This window comes from Oryx dammah, unplaced genomic scaffold (assembly GCF_014754425.2).
Source record: "Oryx dammah isolate SB20612 unplaced genomic scaffold, SCBI_Odam_1.1 HiC_scaffold_11, whole genome shotgun sequence".
NCBI classification, from domain to species: Eukaryota; Metazoa; Chordata; class Mammalia; order Artiodactyla; family Bovidae; genus Oryx; species Oryx dammah.
Window position 1 is genome coordinate 37,843,682 of NW_024070195.1, and position 21,798 is coordinate 37,865,479.

General features: G+C 51.5%; 1 protein-coding gene across 1 annotated transcript in view; it reads right to left on the minus strand.

The window, feature by feature from the left end:
• Positions 1 to 5,354: 5,354 nt before the first annotated feature.
• The window catches only part of GLP1R (glucagon like peptide 1 receptor), a 36,914-nt gene continuing 20,470 nt past the window's right edge, over positions 5,355 to 21,798 (minus strand). Inside the window, exons 7-13 of the mRNA XM_040249049.1 lie at positions 21,157 to 21,316; positions 16,606 to 16,666; positions 15,993 to 16,062; positions 15,788 to 15,876; positions 15,310 to 15,448; positions 14,387 to 14,428; positions 5,355 to 10,730 (exon numbers count right to left, since the gene is read on the minus strand). Coding sequence (XP_040104983.1) covers positions 10,563 to 10,730; positions 14,387 to 14,428; positions 15,310 to 15,448; positions 15,788 to 15,876; positions 15,993 to 16,062; positions 16,606 to 16,666; positions 21,157 to 21,316 — 729 coding nt within the window. The 3' untranslated portion in view covers positions 5,355 to 10,562. The remainder of the gene's footprint in view (positions 10,731 to 14,386; positions 14,429 to 15,309; positions 15,449 to 15,787; positions 15,877 to 15,992; positions 16,063 to 16,605; positions 16,667 to 21,156; positions 21,317 to 21,798) is intronic.

A 21,798-nucleotide genomic window follows, 5' to 3' on the forward strand; every position in this document is an offset into this window, starting at 1 on the left:
AAATATTTGTAGCTGCTCTGAGTGTGGTGCTGCTGGGGACACGTAAATGAGCCTCTCCAGTCTGTGTCCACCGTGAGGGACAGGAGGCAGGGTGGGGCCGGGGTGCCATGGAGCATCTTGCCACTAGGGGGTAGCATAGAGCTGCAGCTCTTAAGTCGTGGGTCCCTTAGCCTCACACTTAATTTATGTAATTTAGAAAACACTCTGGAATGTTGTCTGAACGACTTGTACCGCTTTTTCAGACTTTCTCTTCACTTTAAGATTCACAGAGGAAAGAACTCATCAGAGGTCCTGGGAAAGGCCGAGAAAGCTACCAGAGTGATTTATACACAGACTTTAAAATAAAACCCTCTCTCTAGACTTAGCAGGCAGTATTGCAATTGAGGGGGTCAGCACTGTGCTTGTCCATAGCTGAGCTTTGTCGGGGGGAAAAAAGACAAAGAACTCACCCAGCTGGCAGAAAAACTTGATCCCTAAGCCAAAGGAAGTCAAATTTGAAATGTCTGCTTTGGTTTTTGTCACACATACTTTTATTTCACCACACTGGAGCATTGTGAGTTGGTGGAGAGACGCCTTTGAACCCAAATTTGTCAATGACATCTGCAATCCTCACCCTTGGAGATGTGTCTTTTGTTTGGTAGGTGGGTTTATCTTACCAGGCCCTAAGTGATCTGGCTCCTGCCTGCCTTTCCCAGTTACATTTACCTCTTTCGTATTCATTCTACGCAGAAGTTTTGGGATACTAAAAAATAAAAAGCCAGACAGTAAATAGTCTTGACTACTCAACTTCGCCATTGTGGAGCAAAAGCGGCCGTAGAACGAATGCGAACAAACGAGTGTGCCAATAAAACTTTATTTATAAAACCAGTGGTGGGCCATTGTCTGCCAGCTCCTGCTCTCTTAACATACCAAATAGACTTCTGCTTTAGGCTGTTTGCTTAGAACTCACTCCCCCAGATGATCCTAGGACTTGCTCCCTTACTCCATTCAGGTCTCTCAGATGTCATGTCATCAGAAAGGCTTTCTCTGACTACCCAATCTAAGAGAGAGCTCTGGGGCTTCCCTGGTGGTCCACTGGTTAAGAATCTGCCACCAATGCAGGGGTCACGGGTTCCATCCTTGGTTTGGGAAGATCCCACATGCCATAGGGCACCTGATTAGTCACCACAACTGCTGAAGCCCACAGGCTTCACAACAAGAGAAGCCATCACAGTGAGAAGCCGGCACTTACTACAACCAGCACACAGCAACGGAGACCTAACACAACCAAGAATAAATGAGTGACTGAATGAATGAATTAAAAAAATAAAATGGAACTCTGCTCTCATATCTCCATTCCACCCCCCACCTCCTCTCTCCTATGGGGTTGCTTTACTTTAATAATACTGATCACATTTTGGTAACTCCTCGAGAAAAGCATGTGTGTTTATAGCCAGAAAGTGTATTTTTTTTTTTCAGGGCATCTTTTATATGTGTTGCAGTCCATTTACAGGGAATAATCTCTATGTACAGAAATAGCTCTGCTATGCAGAGTTTGTTTTTATTGCATTCCTCTAATGACTTTCCCCCTGAGGTTTAGGCCGAGTTTGGCAGTGCCAAACGTATCATATGGTGACTTGGCATAGGGTGATGTGAAAGAATTGCTTTTACTAGATCCTCATTCATGTTTTTGGCTCTTCCTATAGATTATAAGTTCTGCCCCATATGTCATTTTCACAGAACTATTTATGGAAAGGGGAGAATTTCCTAGAAAATTTACATGTTTCCCAGAAGCAGAGGAAGCTACAAGGCTGGTCAATACAAAGTGAACAGGGAAACTGGGAGGTGATCAGAGAGGAAATTCATGTCAGGAGCTGATAACTTTGGAGGACACAGCCCCAGGGAGGAGAGAGACGTCAGATCCTAGAGTCCACTCTGGGGGTCCGTGATCTTCCTGCTGAAGCCTTAGGAAATCTATGTTAGTGCACCACTTTGAGTACAGCTGAGCGAAGTCTCTCCATGTGGGTGATGCAGAGTGTGTGTGCCACACTTCATGGAGATGACACCAATACCAGAAATCGGGTGACTTAACAGATTCTCAAGGCATCTACACCACGGGTGCAAAGTATCTCAAGAGCCGTTGCATTTCTAATGTAAAGAGTGACACCAGGATTAATCCAGTGAAGGGACCTGAAAGGCAAGGGACCTATCCTGCTAGAAGAGAGGCTGTATCTGAAAAGCAGGAAGAGTTCAAGGCAGGAGAATGTGAGAGAACTGTGGTTGCGGGTGATGCTAAGACTCCATGGACATGACATCTTTTCTGAGCTTGTGGTCCCATCATACTTTGATTGGCAGTCTTCATGATCTTTACTAGTTTCTAAACGAAGGTGTTTTTGTAAATGTCTTATGTAAAGTATGGTGTTGTGGATGTTTTTCTTGATTGTTAAGAAATTATGCTCAAAAACTGTACTGAGTTCTTAAGGTAACATGATTCTTTTATATGATATGAATGCACATAAGATGCCTTTTCATCTGTACTGTTAACTGTATCTTTCCAAAGGATGCTATTGGAAAGACATTGATTTAGTATAACCAGAGTGAGATATCTTTACTTGGGTATATGTCCTCTACTCTCTGCTTCCCATACCAGGATTCAAAAGATGAAAGACCTTGAAGGTGGTTTCATTGTATGTTGTTGTTTAGTTGCTCAGTCGTGTCCGACTCTTTGCGACCCCATGAATCGCAGCACACCAGGGCTCCCTGTCCATCACCAACTCCCAGAGTTCACTCAGACTCACATCCATCGAGTCAGTGATCCCATCCAGCCATCTCATCCTCGGTCGTCCCCTTCTCCTCCTGCCCCCAATCCCTCCCAGCATCAGAGTCTTTTCCAATGAGTCAACTCTTTGTGTGAAGTGGCCAAAGTATTGGAGTTTCAGCTTTAGCATCATTCCTTCCAATGAACACCCAGGGCTGATCTCCTTTAGGATGGACTGGTTGGATCTCCTTGCAGTCCAAGGGACTCTCAAGAATTCTTCTTCATTGTAAAGTGGCATCTAATTAGCAGGTACCCAGGGGGTTCAGTAAAAATAGTAAATTCAGTCTCCTAGGAATTCTGAAGGTTCTGAAATTTCTGGGGGACAAAATACATGGCAACAAAACACTAGTCTTTCTAAGCCAGAGATGTACACAGATGGTTATAGATTGTTGAAGAATGGACCTAAAAGGCAGGATAACCATGACCTTTTCGTTGTAGCTATTAAACTTGCATTCCCAAGTCGACCTGTGTTTCTCACTGCACCTTAGGTCTTTGGAACCGAAAGGCTTCTGTAAACATTTATTATTTAAGTCCTTGTTCTTTCATCCTAGAGAAAGCAAAAGTTTAAAAAAAAGAAAGAAAGAACTCCTTGCAATCTCTCCAGGTGTTACCAGCCTGCTTCAGCCCCAGAGAGCTCCCATCCTTTGGCATGGGACTGCTCGGTGTTTATAATTCTCAGCTATTGATTTTATTCTTGGAGGTTGTAACACCAATAAATTCTGAGGTCTATTATAGGTCCTACATGAGGAAGAGCCACAGTAATTCATTCTCACACTGGAGCCCTGGATCAGTAGGGGGAAATTTTTTTTTTTTTAATTGCATTTGCTCTAGGCTGTGGGTCTTTTTCTAAAATCATTATGTTAGTTAAAATGAGCCTTTGTACCAAAGAAAATAATCTATCACTGCTTGGGATTAGAGAACTCTCCAGGGGAAGAGCTCAGATTTATGGAAAAAGGAGTTAATAACGTTGAGTAGACGGGCCCCCGACTTGGCCCACTGGAGCTCACCACTTGTAATCCTTATTCTTTTTTGTACCTCTGCAATTTCCTCTCCTCTTTACTACGGCTCTTCTTCACGTTTAAGCAGCCTGCTGTTTTCCGTTATTCACTTTGCTCATGTTCCATCTCTTCATTGTCTCTTTCTCGCTTGTCCTTCCCACCCTTGGGGATACTCAGTTTCTTCTCCTTCCTCGTCCCCGTATGGAATCTATTTTCCCCTATTCTCCAGTTCCCTGGCTACATCTGTCATCTATTCCAGTTTGTACTGCAGTTTTTTCCCCCACTGTTTCTGGCAAAGAAGACCTGTTTTCAGTATTTCTCTTTAGAGAAATGCGCGTGTAAGAGAAAGGTGGGGAGAGGTTGAAAGATACTGAACAGCATGTTTACAGCATAGTCTTTTGAGAGGATAGTAACAGAAGACTCTGGGTTGGGGCAGGGGGATTCCTACTCCATGGGGAATGTCAGCACTCTTGGCAGATGAGTGAGATCCTTCACAAATTCTGTGTGGAACTCACTTATCCCCACCGGTGGGGATCCATCCCTGGAATGTGGTTTCATATCACATGTGAACACAGACGGGTCTGGGGGCCAGGAATTCTCATTTGTTTCCTCCAGGGCTGGCCCTCAGCAGAGTGGGCAGCTCTGCTTGCGCTTTCTTTAGGCTGGAACTCAGCCCTGTCAAGCCACTGGGCACCCTTTCCCTGCCTCATTGTGACTGTCATGCACACAAATGTGGTGGTCATTACTGGTCTGGGCAGGTGTTTTCCTGGGGGTGGGCAAGGGAGAGGAACCCTCCTGGCTCCATCTTGCTCCTGCTGAGTGGAAGAGCAAAGACCCAGAAAGAGGAGTGAAAGAGGCTGAAAGCAGTATTGGTACAGATAACTCAAACACAGATGTTCTGCCTGCACTTCTCAGGAGCCGGCTGTATTTGTAGTTTGCTCTCAGACTCAGATTTAGGACTATTAAGCCTGAAAGGGACAATTCCCACAGCTTGTCTAAAAGAGAGCTGTGTTTAAGGAGACACTTGGATAAGTGTAGTGATCTTTACGCGGGGGTGACTGAAATGGTGGAGGGCTTAGGGAGAATCTGCAGTCCCACTGCTCTTCTGTGAGAGCGAGTCACAAATTAGGGGGAAAGTTCATTTTTCCAAAGATGAATCTCTTAACGGGCAGGTCTATTCAAATTCTGTGGCCGCTTCGCAAACACGGTTTGTGCTTTTTTAAAAGATGGATTTAATGGACTGAGTTCATTTAGACAGGAGATCAAATGAATGAGCAGAATTAGAATACACATCCATTTGGCTGCCAGTCATTGTGTAAGCCACTCGACCACCCGACTTCTCTAATTAAATGACATTGCAGTCCCTGCACAAAGGCTGCGATGGATAAATTAGTACTTGGTAAGTGCTTTGAAGATGAAAATCACGATATGAGTAATGAGCCAGAATTCTTCCTCCCCTGGGGCTGGAAATGGCATCTTTTGTGTTTTCCTGCTACACTGTGAGTCACCTGGGTCGACACTGCAGGAAACCTCCTCCCCGCAAGGAAGAGTGGGAGAGACACAGTAAGGACAGGTTTTTATTTGACTTACAAGGCAGATTAGGAGAGAGTGTGAATCCATTCGCATCTGTACACGAATTACATGCCACACACATTTGCTACCTGTAGTCGCGGGTCATATTTTACATGAGTTTATATATTAAGAAATCGCATGAAGATTACCTTGTTTAAACATTCATGAAGCACAACATCCCCCAAGAGAACTGAAGACAGAAACTCCGTTTTGTCCCTCCTGAGAGCTTCACTCACCTTCCTCTTGGTGCATCTCAGCTCTGTATCCACTGCCCCCTGCTCCAAAACGTTCAGGTTTATCTGCTCTGCGGGTTTGATGATTGTTTTTAGTGGGAGAAGCTTAGAGGAAATTCAGATTTGGAAGTAACACATGAACCATTTGGCAAGATCGAGCTCTGTCTGTCAGCTATGAATCTTGCCCCTTCCTGACTACTCTCACTGGCTCCCCTTGCAGAGAAGCCTCGACACCTAACTTGTTGTATGTTCCAAACTTGGCTGAGAGCCCCCCCCCTCAACAAATCCAAATATTCTCATTTATATATATATATATATATATTCTTTTTTTCTCCCAGATTGCACTGACGCAGAGATAATCAATCACACTAGCTTGTCTGGGCTGTGAGAGCTTTGACAGGCCCCATCAGGAAAGGTTGCTTAACCCCAATGTAAGTTAGGATCCACGCTACTGGTTGCAGCCCTCCTCACTGCACTAGACAGCAAGATGCGGTATGTGACTTCAGCCCTGACTGCGCCCCCCTCCTAGCTGTACCCTGAAATTGGTCACAGTCAAGAGCATGGCACTCTTAGCACAGCTGGTGGGCTCACCTCTCACTGGTAGGCATACCTCTTACTGATGCAGCCAGGGAGAAGCGTGGGAAGCCCACTGCAGGGACTGGAGGTCAGAGGGGGTAAATGTTGCGCTGGGGAAGGGGTCGGATGCTTTAAGGGGAGAATGTTCCCTTGCTGGATGAGACCCCCCCAAAAAACCGGCTAGAATGGCAGAAAGGGAAGAGGGAAAACTCACTCCTCAGATAGACTCAGATACAAGCCAAGTCCAAAAGACTTTGAGAGTTAATTGGAAAACAATTATACTTATCTGCTTCCTGCCAATCTGTATCCACAGACAGAGCAGAAGTAATTATAGATACCGTGGATACACTGATGCGTTAAGTGTTTCAGATTATACTGCTTAACAACGCTTCCTTGATACAGCCCTCAGCGAGGGGGCCGGAGAGCTGGTTTGAGTCAGCAGATAATACCACAGGGGCACGGTGATGCTATCTGCAGAAGTTTCTCACATTGGGTCATGTTTTTCCCCAAGAAAACTTGCTGCAGCCAAGAAAGGGAAAAAAAAATAAAAAGAGAGAATTGATTCTAATCTGGTTTCTGTTGTGTATTTAGCATGTCATTCACATAGCTGTCTTAGCGGAGGGAGCCGACATGTCTTTTATAGCTGGAGCCAAAAGCAGGGTCAGCACTGTGGATTAGAATCAATTCAGTGGAGGCAAAATAAACCTTCGGAGTATATCTTGCCTTCCCTGAGCACGTCGCAGGCATTAGCAGTAATGGGAGCTCTGTCTGTGCATGGAGAGAAAGCATCTAGCTCAGTCTCCCACCATTCTCACCCCACTGCTGTGCAGTCCCCTGCCCTCCACAGTGGGGAGGGGGAATGATTCTGGATTCATCTCTAACTTTATACTGCTATGCACAGGAAAAAACACACACACACACACATACACACACACACAAAGTCTTCTTCTAGAAGAAACAGAGGAAGAAGTGGGGACAGGAGCTGCTGAAACGTGGCCCACACAGATAAGGTGACCAAGCCTTTGGGCACCTGGATGTGAACTGACTCTATTTGCCCTCGGTGGCGGCTGTGCCATCTTTTCCAGGCTTGCTAGTCTTCTCCAACTTCAGGGAGTACTAGAGAGGCAATGCTGAGGGTCAGGTTGTTAGGTCCTTCTCTAGGTTCTTCTAGTCCACTCTGCAGGGCTATTAGAACACACAACTTCTCAAACGAGCACAGGTGCATCAGAAAAACACTAAGTCAACCCACCAAAAGACCGCTGGATTTGCTATCTGAAATGGCTCCTCGCTGCTTCTGTGTACACTTGAGCTCTAATGCATTTCATTTCTTAATTTGAAGACAAGGATGAATGAGGTACATGGGACAACAGCAAAGCACACCCTCCCCTCTTCTCAGTGGCATAAATCACTGAAATAGCACCTGCGCCAACTGACTTGTCTCTCTTTGCTGCTGTGTTTTATCTTTAACAGAAACTCCACACACTGCCAACTTTCACCGAGAGTGTCCTGAATGGCCATTTCTATTTTTCATCTATCCTTTCCAGAGGCTTCACTGGACTGGGAGGCAGAAGTTGGCCTGGGTCCTCTCCTAGTTCAGCCACCATCTAGCCCTGTGACCTTGGGCAGATCACCTCTGTGAGCTTCCCTCCTCAATTCTCCAGATCAGAGCAATGAGATGTCTGAGATCTTTCCCTGCTGAGTCTCTGAGAACTCCACTGCTGTACTCTCCAGGATAAAAGTGCATTGAGGCAACTGCAAATTACGCGTGCAAATCAGGAAAGCTGCTCTAAAGGGAAGGCAATGTAAGCGGTTTGTCTCAGTTCTGTGGTTTAGCTGCTCCAAAAAGATTCGGATGAAAAAGATCAGTTGACATGGTTTAAGCCCCTCACAAGGTCAGTGGGGAGCTGGCCAGAGTGCTGAACTCAGCTTCTATTCATGACAGTCATCAGACCTGGCTGCACGGCTCACACACACAGCACCTTACCCTGCCCCAGGACAGAGGCAAGCAAGAGTTTTCTTGGCAAGCTCCAGACTTTGGGCACCAGGCATGTAAACAGCCAGAGGAATTTCTGAGCACACTGCATTCAATAATTCCCAGATCTGTTAGAGAGCTATATTTAGTTTGGGAATAGCTTTGGAAAGAGTGCACTGCCACTAAAATGAATATTAATAGTGCGGGTCTTAGAGCAAAGAAAATATTTCTTCAATTCAGTATCTGGTATGTATCTGACAAGGAAAACGTTGCTTGGTGTTAAAAGGCTTGGGGCAATTGGGGGTGTGATGAGCACTCTGCAACCAGGAATCAGCACCCATTGGGAAAATAACTTAGAGCATAAAACCAAATTGTCTGAGCTTCCTTCCCAAGTGCCTAACTAAACACTCTCTCCCCACAATCTTTCCCCTCAAAAATTTATTTCTTGATAATAATATTAATCTGTCTCGTTGTTGTACAGTTTATTAATGATTCTCAAAAATCTTCCAGTTTACCCAAAATGGAAACACTTGCACCAGAGCTGGATCCCACCCAATCAAACCCACCAGCACTCTTCTCACCCTAGCCCCAACTCCAAAGAAAACCAATGCCTATTGGGCTGTCTGCCCTCCTGCCTGGGGAGGCAGGAATGTCCCCACCCCCAGCTCTCCACATTTTCTCAAAGAGGCAGCCTGCACAAATCCTTTCTTTAGCCTGAGGTTCAACTTCCTTATTAACACAGACACAACACTCCACTGAAGCTGAAGTAGAAGAGGTTTTCTGCTTGATGTGTTTTATGTCCCATTATTATTTTCCCTGCACATCCTGTGTCTCTCTGAGGGGCAGAGGAGAGTGTGTCTGGCACAAGGCTTTAGGGGAGGGTTCCCACCATTCAAAAAAAGGAGGGAAAGATCAGTTCACTTAGGAATTCATCCAGAGACTCTCCCTCTGCCCTCCCAGAAGATGTGAACTCCCAAGGGTTCTCTTCTGCTCTGTGTCCTCTGCCTATGAACTCAGCTGCCAGCCTCCGTGGCATGGCTGTTCCCCTTCTGTCTGGGCCTCTGCAGTGGTGCCACATGCCTGCTTTTCCTCCGTGGCTAGATTGAAAGGTTTTGCCTGTCTAAGCTTCCCTGAGGCTCATTATTTATGGGATGAGATTGGAGGCAGGGCGAACATTAAGTAGCTCAAAGCACGGATGAGTCAAATTAATAACTACGGTATGACCCCAAACAACATCAAAACCACCACTGTGATTTACTGCTTGTTTCCACCAGTTAGGAAAATTCAGAATTGCACGTTTGTACAGACAGAAACTATTCACAGCAAAGACAGAGAAATGAGCAAAGTATATACAAGCTCCCACGTTGGGGGAATTTATCAGGGAAGTAACCAAAGGGAGGGGAAGGCCACCCCCGTGATCATGGTGGGGACTGGTAGAGATCCCGGAAGAGTCTCTTTTTGGTCACATCCCCTAAAGTTAAGACAGCGCACTCAAACGCCCATGCAAGGTAAGTAATCCGGTCACAGGTAAAAAGGATTTCCATGGAGAGGGGCAGGCTGTCTCTCTCTCAGCCCCTGTGGGTTCCCAACAGTAGAGAGTAATCTACACTCCCAGCACGGACATTCCTAAAGTCCCCTAAATGAGCCCCACAGGATTCTTGAGCATCTCTAGAATATGAGTCAGAGCTCCCACCCAGGGCTGGACTCCTCCACAGTGAACCTGCCCTGGGAGCAGGCACCAAAGCAACTCAAACACCCAAGGAAGAAGTGGGGGCCAGAAAGGGGAAACTCTGAGGCACCTTCTCGATGTTCATTCTCAACACCACCCCCACAACCACTTCTAGAAATCGCAGCTGGAGGGTGGGCAGTGAGATGAGGGGCCAGAGGAGGGGAAACAAGCCTGTGCCCAGCATCCCCTAAAGAGGAGGCAGGCAGGGGTGGTGATGCCAACTGGAGGCAGGCAGAGTCGGCTGGCATTACCCGAGCTCCGTGTTTAGCTGAAGTCGTATCCGCCTCTTGCAGAACCATGTCCTCTTACAAGGCCACTAATAAGCCATTGACCTTGAGTTTGAGTCTGGGGCTGATGTTCTGCTCTGTCTGGGGGAACCCCAGGGGCCTTGTGGCTTAACGAGAAGAAATCCTCCTCATTTTAGCAGCAATTGCTTTTTCCTCTGCACCCGCCACAGTGATCAAATTAACAGGTTGCTTCTCCTCTGAATAAAATGTGTCCTCAGGTCCCAGGAGGCACTGCCCATTTGCCTGTCTGATGGGCTCAGGACAGGAATGCAGGGAAGTAGTGTGTGCGCCTGTGGTGTTCCCCCGGCCCCCTGCCCCCCAGTCCCTGGGAGGGTCTCTTCCACCTGGGGTGGCCACCCAGGCCAGCAGTGAGCCACATGGAGGGAGGCGCCCGAGTCTCAGCTGCAGGAGGTCTGGCAGGAGGCCGCATACATGCTGCTGCCCGCTGTGGTCCCGCAGCTCAGGCTGCTGGTGGGACACTTGAAGGGCTTCATGCTGTTCTCCCTCTGGACGTGCAGGTGCTCCAGCCGCCAGCGCTCCCAGCTCTTCCGGAACTCCATCTGGACCTTCCACGGGGAAAGGAGGGAAGCAGAGGCCATCAGGCAAACCAACTGCCCACGCAATGGCCTCATGATTACATTAGGAGGGAAGGGAAAAAAATCCACCACATTATATTAAGAGACACAAGTCAAGGGCTTCAGGCACCTAAATTAATATCCCCATAAAATTGTTTCTTGTCGTCTCCTATTTTCTGCCTCTTCTCGGGAGGGAGATGGGCTTTGCTGATCTAATTGGTCTCTTGCATCTCTAAACTCTTGTGACTCAGCTAAGTACCTTTCACAATCCATCACAGTATCAGTTAGCGGAAGAGAAGGAGTGACAGAGAGATGTGGGGAGAAGGGAGGTGGAGAGAGAGGAAACAGAGAAGAGAGAGTCTGACTTCAGAGCCCTCTTGGACGACTGAGAAGAGGGACAGCCCACCCCGCCCCTCGCGGTGTCAACACCAGACCCCTCTAAACTCCTCCAAGGGCTTTCATCCTGGCTCCAGGATGGAAGGGAAGAGGAGCTGCGGAGAATGAGGCTGGGACTAATAGCAGCCTGAAAGAGCAGGCTGTGGACAAGGACTTAGCCTAGATTTGAACTAATCCCAGCCAGGAGCTGGACTCAACCCACAGGGGGTGCAGCCCAGGTGAGTTCAGCCAAGCAGAACTGCTGCCGTGCTCAACTCAGCAGAGCTCAGCCTTCCCTGTCAGCAAGAGTCTTCTCAAGAGTGTGGAAGCTTGGAGCCCATGTGGTCAGAGCAGAAAGATACAATCCAAGTAACAGTGCAGAGCCCCAGTCCCTTGAGGGCTGTGGCAATGCTGCGGCTGGCTCCTGTGATTCTGGTCCCCCAGAGAGGCTGCTGGAAGCTGCACAGCCAGCCCAGGGCATCCAGAGAGCTCAGCCAACGGACACGCCTCTACATCTGCTTTCCAGAGCTTCTCTGATGTGCTCCACATGCGCCACCAGAACTCCCCACACCAGAGTGTCTGGGGGCCAGGCCCGCCCTCTCAGGCTCCATCCAGCAGAGTGGCCAGCTGCCAGCAGCTGTGGGTACATGGCTCACTGCCAACATCCCATGGGTCCCTGTACAAACACCCCCTTCTCTTCCCGCAGGGCTGCCATCCATCTCACTAAGCCCAGCAAGATGCCTGGCATGGCCACATGCATATCCCTTAAAAGAACTTTATCTGCACTGAATGAAGCTGAGACGGCCCAGAGCCTGCCTGCCAGGATGGCCCCCAGGTCCCAGGCAGCATCTCCGAGCCCAGGCTGGGGTAAGGGAGGGAGGCTGAGCAGACACCACCCACTGACTGTAGCTCTTTGCCAGCTCACTGCCCAGATGAGTGAGTGTGATGTGTATGTTGATAGCCAGCATGACGATGCCTGACTCCTGCAGTGGCCTCTGCTTGTGCAGCCGCAGGAAGGCCAATCTTGTGGCTCAGCCCTTCACTGGAGAGATGAGAAGAGAGACGGCCGACTGAGGCACATCCCTGGGAAGCCAACTCAGGGACTAGACAGATACAGATACAGGGAATTAGACAGGATTGGGACTGTGTCCCCCTCTGCCTCCCTCTCCCTCAGCCCTTTCCATGAACCTCTGCTGTGCTCCCCACCCCAATGACAATTGTCATTCGAAACCATCATTTACAGGGCACTTACTATATCCCCAGTATTCACCATAGGTTGTTAACTTTCACAGCAACCCTGTGAGGCAGCTCCTGTTAATCCTTGCTTAAAGGTAAGGAAGGGCTTCCCTGGTAGCTCAGATAGTAAAGAATCTACCTGCAGTGGAGGAGACCTGGGTTCCATCCCTGGGTTGGGAAGATTCCCCAGAGAAGGGAATGGCAGCCCACTCCAGTATTCTTGCCTGGAGAATCCCATGGAGAGAGGAGCCTGGCGGGCTACAGTCCTTGGGGTCGCAAAGAGTCAGACACGACTGAGCAACAAACACTTTCACTTTCACAAAGGTAAGGAAACTGAAGGACAGAGATTTAAGTATTTCTCTCAGTCTCAGCCAGGATCTGACCCTGGATCTGACCCTAGATCTTGGCTGACTCTAAAGCCGGGCTCCTAACCCTCGGTCTCCTGCCACTTGGGCTATTTAGGCCACGCTTGTTTCTGGCTGTGTCTCCCCCGTCTCGGTAGGTACCCCGCGAGAACTGGGACTACATCCTCCTCTCAAAGCTTGCACAGTGCCCGGCATAGAGCAGGTAACTCCATACATGTTCTCTCAATGAGCCAAATGAATAAATGACTAAATGAGCACCGAACACTGGGTTCCTTCTTTTACTGAGCTCCTAATCAAACAACAAAGAAGGCAGCACACACCCTGGACTCCTGTCCTGGCACTCCCGCCAGCACGCTTCCTCACACTCTGGTGGCCCTCATCCCTGCCTCCCAGGTCCCTGGGCCGGGCACCACGGCAGGCGCTGGGGTTTGGGATGAGTTGGGGGTCACACAGCTGGGCAGGAGCAGAACTGAGACCAGCACTCGGGCTCCTGAGTCACCGGAGCCACAGGAAAGCCACCCCCGGGCCTCCTGCCCTGTGCCCACACCCTGCCCGCTGGCAGCTGGTACAGGCCTTGGTGGCCACGCAGGCTCAATGCCAGGGTCGCAAGTATCCGGTATTGCTATGGCAACCTGGGTCTGGAGAACAGCTCTTACGGACAGAGGGCTCAGCCCAGGAACCACAAGTGCTTGGTGACAAGTCTGTCCATGTGTCTGGAGGAGCTGGGCCCGAGACGTCTGGGGATGCTTGAAAGGAACCAGGCGGTGCGCCTGAGCAAGGCAGGCACTCTGGGACCTCTGAACAGGGTCTCTTGGACCCCACGGCACCAGCCTGAGGGGAGAGGTCAGTGGGGATCAGGGCAGCAAGACCCCCCTGGTCCCACCCCAGCCACCAGGAAGCCACCAGAGGAGCACACCCCCTTTCTCGTGGTGGGCGGGGCTCTGGCCTATACATACTGAAGGAGCTCTCTCCCTCCAGGAAGAATTCACCCCAATCCTGACTCTGCAGTATTTCCAGGCCAGACCTGGAGTGTGTCTCTGACCGTCTCTGATCTTCAACGTTCTCACGTGAGAGAAATGAGAATCTCAAAACCAGAATTTCAGCAGGAAAGTTTTTTTGGGGGAGGCAGAGACAAGCAAATGAGATGGTGGCTTTTAAGGCCCCAAGAATGTGACCTGTAACAGTCACCATCCTTTACATCACATGGAATTTTCCCTGCCTAGCCCTATTTGTTCCCTCAGCACCTCAGTGCTTGAGATCTGTGATCTACTTGTATGTGCTCATGTGCGTAAGCGCACACGCATGGGCCCACATGAGACATCTGAGGAGTGGGGGCCAGTTTCTTATATTTCTGCACCCCCACTGACCCCACCTTCCCCACTCCCACCCCCAGCATCAAGAGCCCCTTTACATGAGGCTGTGTCTTCCCCAAACCCATGTGTATGGTTGGGGCATCCTGTCCACGCACATGTGTGTGTATGTATGTTGGGTGGGGGAAGAGAGAGAGAGAGGGTGATGGAACAACACAGGGACAAGATATCTCCCGAGTGCCGGTGCCTGGTGGGGTGAGTAGCGATTTCAGCTGAGCAGCCTGAACAACCCCACTGGACAACCCCAGGACAGCCAGTGTAGCAGCCCCACCAGGAGTCCACATCCCTCCACGGGCCTTACCTCGTTGTTGACAAAGCAGTACAGGATGGCCACCATTAGCCCCTGGAAACAACAGTCTTGTCAGCAGGAGGAAGAGGAGGGAGGCGCCCTGCAGGCAGGCCTGGTGTAAAGCTCCCAGGGGCTCCAGCCTCAGCATCTCCCTCCTGAGACTGGGCAGCCAAGGCAGGCCCAGGAATGGGGGTAGTGGGTTCCTTCTTGCATTTCCAGAGGAATGAGAAGGCCCCTTGTTCAGAAACTGCAGAATTTCTTCAACCAACCTCTCCTGGAAGAGGCCCAACCTAAGAAAATACACTTATCACATGGCACTTTCCCTGCTTGGCACTGTTCGTTCACTCAGAAGCCCCAGTGCTCCAGATCCGTGATCTATTTGTGTGTGTGCATACATGTGCATAAGTGCACACACATGGGCCCACACAGACATCTGAGGGGTTGGGCCAGTTTCTTACATTTCTGCACCCCTGTTGATATTCAACTCCCCACCCCCAGAAACACCTAATACTAGAGGAGAGGCTCAGTTCTCAGCTTTGGAAACTATGTGACCTGGAAATCTCATTTTAACATTGCCGAGCCTCAGTTTCCTCCTCTGTAAAATGGGAGACTCCTGCACACCGCCTGGGACTCTGGGAGGATGAACTGCACAATGTCTATAAAGCATTTGCCACCAACGAGCACCCAGGGGATGGCAGGTGCTATGCCAGGCTGGGTGCCCAAGGTAACATCCAGGAAGGCTTCTTATCCAGTGCGCTCACAGAGAAGACTGGGTAGGTGTCAGGGTACCTGGGACTCTGGCTCTGCTCCAACCACATCACCTGGGGAAGGGCCGCTTTCAGCCCAGGCCCCAGGCTGCCCCTCGGTGGTGCAGGCTGGTCTCACCCCGCCCCCACCCTGGGACTTCTGGACTGCGGTCCCCGGCGCGAGGTCACCTGGAAGGAGGTGAAGGAGAGCTCCGTGAACAGCTTGATGAAGCGCAGCACTCCCTGGGCGTGTTCATCCATCACGAAGGCAAAGATGACCTCATGCGTCCCCAGCAGGGGGATGAGTGTCAGAGTGGACTTGGCGAGCCTGGGGGGTGGGGCAGGGACATCATTCTGGACCTCTCTTATGGACTCTGCTCCCCCTTCAGTGCTCCCAGCGCCCACCAAGGCCTGGCATCTGGGTCACAGAACCCTCCCCCACCAAATACCCTGGGACGGGCTGCCTGGAGGGGAGGAAGTAGAGGTGGAGACTCCAGAAGCCCAGGAGCTGCCCAGGTACAGGGGTGAGACAAGACTTGGGAGCTCAGGCCAGGCCTGGGTGGAGGAAGAAAGGGCACATAGGGATCCAGGTTCAGCACCCAGGATCTCCCTCTCTGCCCAAAGGAAGGGCTCAGCGTGCCCGACGAGGGTGACTCCGTTACGTTACCTGCACTTGGTGTCTGTCTTGCACATGAGGTTGGCCTGCAGTTTGGACACCACAATGCAGATGACCCGGACAAAGATGAGGAAGTTCACCTGCAGGGCAGAGGGGAGGGCGACTGGAGGCCCTCTCAAAACGCCCTCGCGACCCCATCCTCCCTTAGCGCCCGGGCCCACTGCAGCTCCCACCACGTGCCCACAGCATCACTCACCCCGATGGCGAAGAGGATGGGCAGCCGGATTATGAGCCAGTAATTCATGTTGGAGTTCCTGGTCCAACAGCTGGAGCGGAGAGAGACACACAGGCCCCGGCTCGGGCACACAGAGCCCTCAGCTCCCAGTGCAGGCACCGGGCAGCCCCATACACAAGGGGATGCAAAGTGACACACACACACACACACAGCCACACAAACACTGCCACGGAGTCACCCGACAACCAGTCCCAGGACACACACACTCATACTCACACACACACACAAAGTCCTAAACACACAGAGATACGCACAGCCCCTTCATGAACCTACAATCACAGTCACATGCGTCCTCACCTTCACACAAAATAGCAGGAACATTTCACTAACAGCTGTTACAGGAAAGCCTAGGGGGACATCACCTACCCTCACAGACCAGCACCCTTGTCATCATAAAATCCAGGGAGGGGGAGGGTGGGGGATTGCAGAACTAAATTCATAAATTTAGCTCCTGGTGCCTGAGTTTACCCTCCCAAGAGGCAGTAACTGCACACCCCAGGGGCCAAGGAATCCCATGGAGTTTGAGGATGGTGACCTCAGCACACCCCTCAGGCCATCAGAGCAGGACACTCACCCCTCGTCCTCATAGAGGTACTTGACGATGCCCCAGGGGATGACAAACAGCAGGGGAACACCTAAAAGGATGTGGGGAGAGAGAGGGCAGAGGGGCTGGCAGGCCAGAGCCACTGCCAGACACACCCGGAGGCCCCCATCCGGGCTCTCCCACCTCCAGCCCCCATCCTTGCCTGGCCCCTGGCCACGCTTTCTAACAGGTGCAGAATTAGGCTGGTGTGGGTGCTTCAGAGAAGCGGCAGCAAGAGGCACCCTTCCCAACTCCCCATACTCCTCCCTAGAGAGTGGTTCCCACCACATGGGGGCCACGACTGTCCTCACAGTCTACCCCTTCCTGTGCGCCTGGGCCCACACACCATTTCAGTCAACTCCTGTAGCACTGAAAGCCCCTCCAGGTACTCGCCCCAATCCCCACGCAGCTGCCCGTGGCTGGGTGGAAGCCCGGAGCAGAGACAGGAGCCCTGTCCTTGGCACAGAGAGCCCAACGGACCATGCACAGGGGCCACAGTAACACCAGCTACCACAACGCTGCCCACATGGATGGGGCAGGGTAGTGTGGCAGACAGCCTCTAGGATGACCCCCAATCACCCTACCCCTGGTATTCACACCTGGGTGTGGTCCACACTGGATCCAGATTGGTCTGTGTGACCAACATACGCAGAAGTGATGGCATGCCATTTCTGAGATTAGGCTGTAGAAGGTCTTCAAGATTGTAAAAGGCAGGTTTTGGGCTCTTTCTCTCTTAATCTGGTCACTTGCCCTGGGGGACACCAGCTGCTGGGTCATGTGGGCACTCAGAGAGCCCAGTGTGGTAAGGAATGGAGGCCTCCAGCCAACAGATAGCAAAGACCTGAGCTTCCTGCCAACAACCTCGAGATTGAGCTTGGAAGTGGATCCTCCAATCCATTAAGCCTTGAGATGATAGCTACCCTGGCCAACAGCTCCACTACACCTCTCTTGGAGATCCTAAGGCTGAGGCAGGCAACTCAGTTGAACCCGGAATTCTGACCATAGAAACTGCGAGATAAAGTTGGTGTTTTAAATATCTAAGTGAGAGGTGCTTTGTTACACAGTCATAAGTAACTAATACACTGGCTGCTAGCTCCTTAAGGACAGAACCTAATTCATCTGCAGGGCCTCAGTGACCATCTCACTCTGGAGTTCAGTATATGTTCGCTGACTTACAATTGGATTGTCAGACTTCGCTGTTGGTCCAGTGATTAAGAATCTGCCTGCCAAGGTAGGGGACACGGGTTTGATCCCTGGTCTGGGAAGATTCCACATGCTGCGGGTCAACTAAGCCCGTGGGCCACAACTACTGAGCCTGCATGCCTAGGAGCTGTGCTCTGCAACAATGAGAAGCCCATGCACCGCAACTAGAGGAGACCCTGCTCGCCGCACCTAGACAAGCTGGGGGGTGGCAATGAAGACCCAGCACAGCTGGGTCTTTAAATATTAAAAAAAAAATTTTTTTTTTTTTAATTGGATGGTCCATCCTCATGTGACAGACGAGGAGCTGCAGCAGCAGGTAAACAGACCACAGTTGGGACTAGAACACAGGACTGCAATCCCTCCGCCTAATGGCTCTCAGCACCAACTTTGCCTAAGCCTGTCTCTGTTGGTGCCTCTCAGGGATGGAGATGTAGGTGTCCGAGAGGAATAAGAGTGTGGGTCTAAAGGTGCGTGGACAGGATGTGTGTGAGGTGGTGGCGGGGAGTCTATGTGTATGCATGTGTGGCTTCAGGAAGCGCATTTCCAGGGCAGAACCCACCTCATCAGCTTTCCTGCGGCCATCACCCACATCCTCAACATGGATATCCACTCAACAGCAGCTGCCGAGCAGCTTGCACGCCCGGAGCAACTGTACTTGACTGTGCAGATGGTCAAGCATGGAGGAAGCAACGTGGCTCACGGCTGACCAGCGTGGTCATCAGATCGCCTTCTCCTTAGCTATTTATTTTTACATAACCCTGACCTCCCAGCATCCATGTTGCTTTAGTAACAGGCCTTCGTGAGACTGAACAAGAGGCAGACAGCTTCCCAAGGCTCCAGCACATAACACAGAGCCTGCACGTAGAAGACGCCCAGTGAGAATGGAGTGAGTGAATGAAAGAGTCAGTGTATCAGGGAGACAGGGGAAGCTGTCCAGGCCAGAACAGGCCAATGCCCTGAGCCACACACACATCTGGACGCCTCTGTCTTCGACATCCCCAACCCCTGCTGGCCTTTTTCTGAGACCCTACCCCACAGGGGAGCTCACTCATGTTACAAACCAGACCTGGTGAACTTCATTCATGCATCAGTATCTCCTTAACCAAGTCTTAAAAAAATGCAGGCACAGCTCTGCTGCTTGCAAACATTACACACTCCCTGCTGGCTTCATCTTTCTCCCATTTAGAAAATCAACAAGACAGGCTGGAGAAAAAGGCTTGAATGAAGACACACAGTCTGGCTCCGAAAAGTGATGATTTCCTCGTATGTCACACGCCTCCCCCCTGAGAGGCCTCCTTCTGGTGGGTTATGGGAGTGTCCGGCCACCCATGGACAACAGCAGAGCCTGACATGCCTTTTGGGGATTCCCCCGCTGTATCAGCATCCTAATTTTAATTCCTGCATTTGCATATGTTTCCCAAGCATCCCACTTGTGCCGAGAGCCTCCTAGCATCACAGCAGAGCTCTGGGCTCTCAGCGACTCTGTCTGTCCTTCTGTCTTTGTTCCTCTGTCTCTCTGTATCTCCCCATCCCAATTCCTCAAGAAAAGGATGATCTGAGTGGGAAGAGGGGGTCCCCCTGGGTCCTGCCTTTCTGCTCCCCCAGACTCTGGGTCCCAAGCTGGGGCATGAGATGATGGGAAAAGACTGGAACCCCCTCCCTCACTGCCCCCTCCCTCATTGCCCCCTCCCTCATTGCCCACTCAGAGACACACAGGAACACTGTGTGTCCCAGGCACCCAAAGTCTCCACCCACCACCCATGCGCCTCTGCACACATCACACCGTTCCTTCCATTGCTTCTGCCCTCAGGTCACCATGGTGACAGCACTCCAGCGCTGATGCTATTTCCCAGAATGGACAGAAACAGTCCCCCACTCTGAGGACCTCCTTCCCGGAGCTCCCCTTCATGGCCTAACTCCACCCACCCCTCCAGTTGGCTGCAGGGTTCTTCAGCTTTGCCCACTACCAGTCTGATGCCCCTGCAGAATGAAGAGGCCTGGGAGGGGAGGAAGCCAAGCAGGGAAGGGCTGGGCTCTGGTGGAAGAGGGGAGGAAGGGTAGTAGGAAAGAGCTGTACACTGAGGGCAGGCCCACCTGCCCACTGCGGGGACCTGAGTTTGCTTGGCTGGGCCCTCAGGGCTAAAGAAAATCCAGCGTGACAGGCAATGGGGCCCAGGGCCTGGGAGTCAGGAGGCCTGCGCCCAGCGCCTGCTCTCTACTGCCTCGCCCTCAGGACACTGATCAAAGCCCCTTTCCAGATGCTCTTCTGCAGCAGGGCCTACGGAACAAAGGAGCCAAAGAGCATCATCAACAAGGGATGAAGTCTGAGGATGGGGCAGGGTGGCTGAGGGGAACCAGACAGAGCCCAGAACCAGGGGCCAGGAACCCAGGGCACTTCCCAAGGAGGCGGGTGGGACCAGGCATAGCCTGGCAGGGGCTCAGGGGAAACAGCCAGTATGGGAAAGGGGGGAACTAAAAGGGGAGCATGGAAATGGGAAGAGAGTGGGTCCCATTCTGGTGCGAGAGGCCCAGAGATTGCCTGCTCCTGGCTGCATCCCAGGTTGGTACCCGAGGACCCCTCCAGAGGAAGTGTTGTTGCATCTGTTTCTGGGGTAGAGGGTGGAGGTCGGGGGTGGAGGCTGGTAGTGGGTGCTGCTAGGATGGGTGCCTCAGCCCTGCCCCACCCCACACCATTCTAACTGGAATCCCATGTGGAGAGAGGCAGAAGCACAACCAGAAATGTTCCAGCAAAAAAAAAAGACACAGTGGTTCTCGGCAAACTTTTTTGGCTAGAACATTTCCAGCTGGGCTCCAGGCACTTCCGGGGTCCACCCTTTGCTCAGCTGGCTTCCGGCTGACCCTCTCCCACTCCCTCACTCAGCTCAAAGCTCTCCTCTTCTTCGTCAGGTGACAGAGCCATGCCCCTCAGCCCCACACCCAGCAACCCCCACCCTGAGACCCAGGACTGTCCATTTCCCTCAGGGCTGGGGTGCCCAGGACTAGGTGTGGGGCTCTGTCCCCCAAGGGTCTTAGGGGCCGGGATCTTTGAGACTGGTACCATGACGGCCAATGGTGTGTGTCGTGTATTTGGCCAGAGAGGCAAAGGCCTCTGCTTCCATTAAGGGGGGAGAGTCATGCAAAGGCAAAGAGGCTGGACAGCGAGTCCTGTGCCCAGGAGGGGGTTCTCCAAGGGGGCCCTACCCCTTGGCTCAGCCGTATGTTCTGAGTACCGGGTTGGCCCCCTGGGTAGCCTGAAGGCAGCAGCTCCAAGAGGGATCAGGGTCTCCCACCCGCTGCACTCAGTCGGGGTAGGGGTGAGATGAATGGCGGCGTCCTTACCCCAGCCAATGCTCAGGTAGAGCCTGAAGACGCGCTGCTCGGAGAAGACGGACAGGGCCAGCAGCGTGTACAGGTACACCCCCTCCACCAGCAGCCAGTAGTAGTTGGCCGCCACACAGTACTGCATGAGCAGGAACACCAGGCGACAGCCCAGAGACTCCTGGGGGCAGAGGAAGGGTCCCCAGGGGACAACAGCTTGGCCCCTGCCTCTCTTGACCTCCTTCCTGGTCCCACCCCAGCTGCTATCCTGCTAGAGCGAATACAGGACGACACAGCTGACACCTTCCCGCCCGGGCCAGCGCTAAGACCTTGACCTGCTCTATCTAGCTCATGGGGTCCTCACTATCCTGGAGGAATGAGACTAATTATCCCCATACCGGTGAGAAAACTGAAGTTCGGAGAAGTAAATAACTTATGCCTGCGAACGAGTAAGTGGTAGAACTAGAATTCAAACCCAGGTCTGTCTCCAAAAACCACTCCCCGGAGTCAAATAGTACTCTCTCTATGGGCAGGCAGTCTCTCCCTCCTCAGACTGGAAGCTCCCTGGGGTGGACAGCCTCTCCCATCAGACTGGACTGGGGGACTCTGCAGAGTGGACAGCCTCTCCCATCAGACTGGACTGGGGGACTCTTCAGAGTGGAC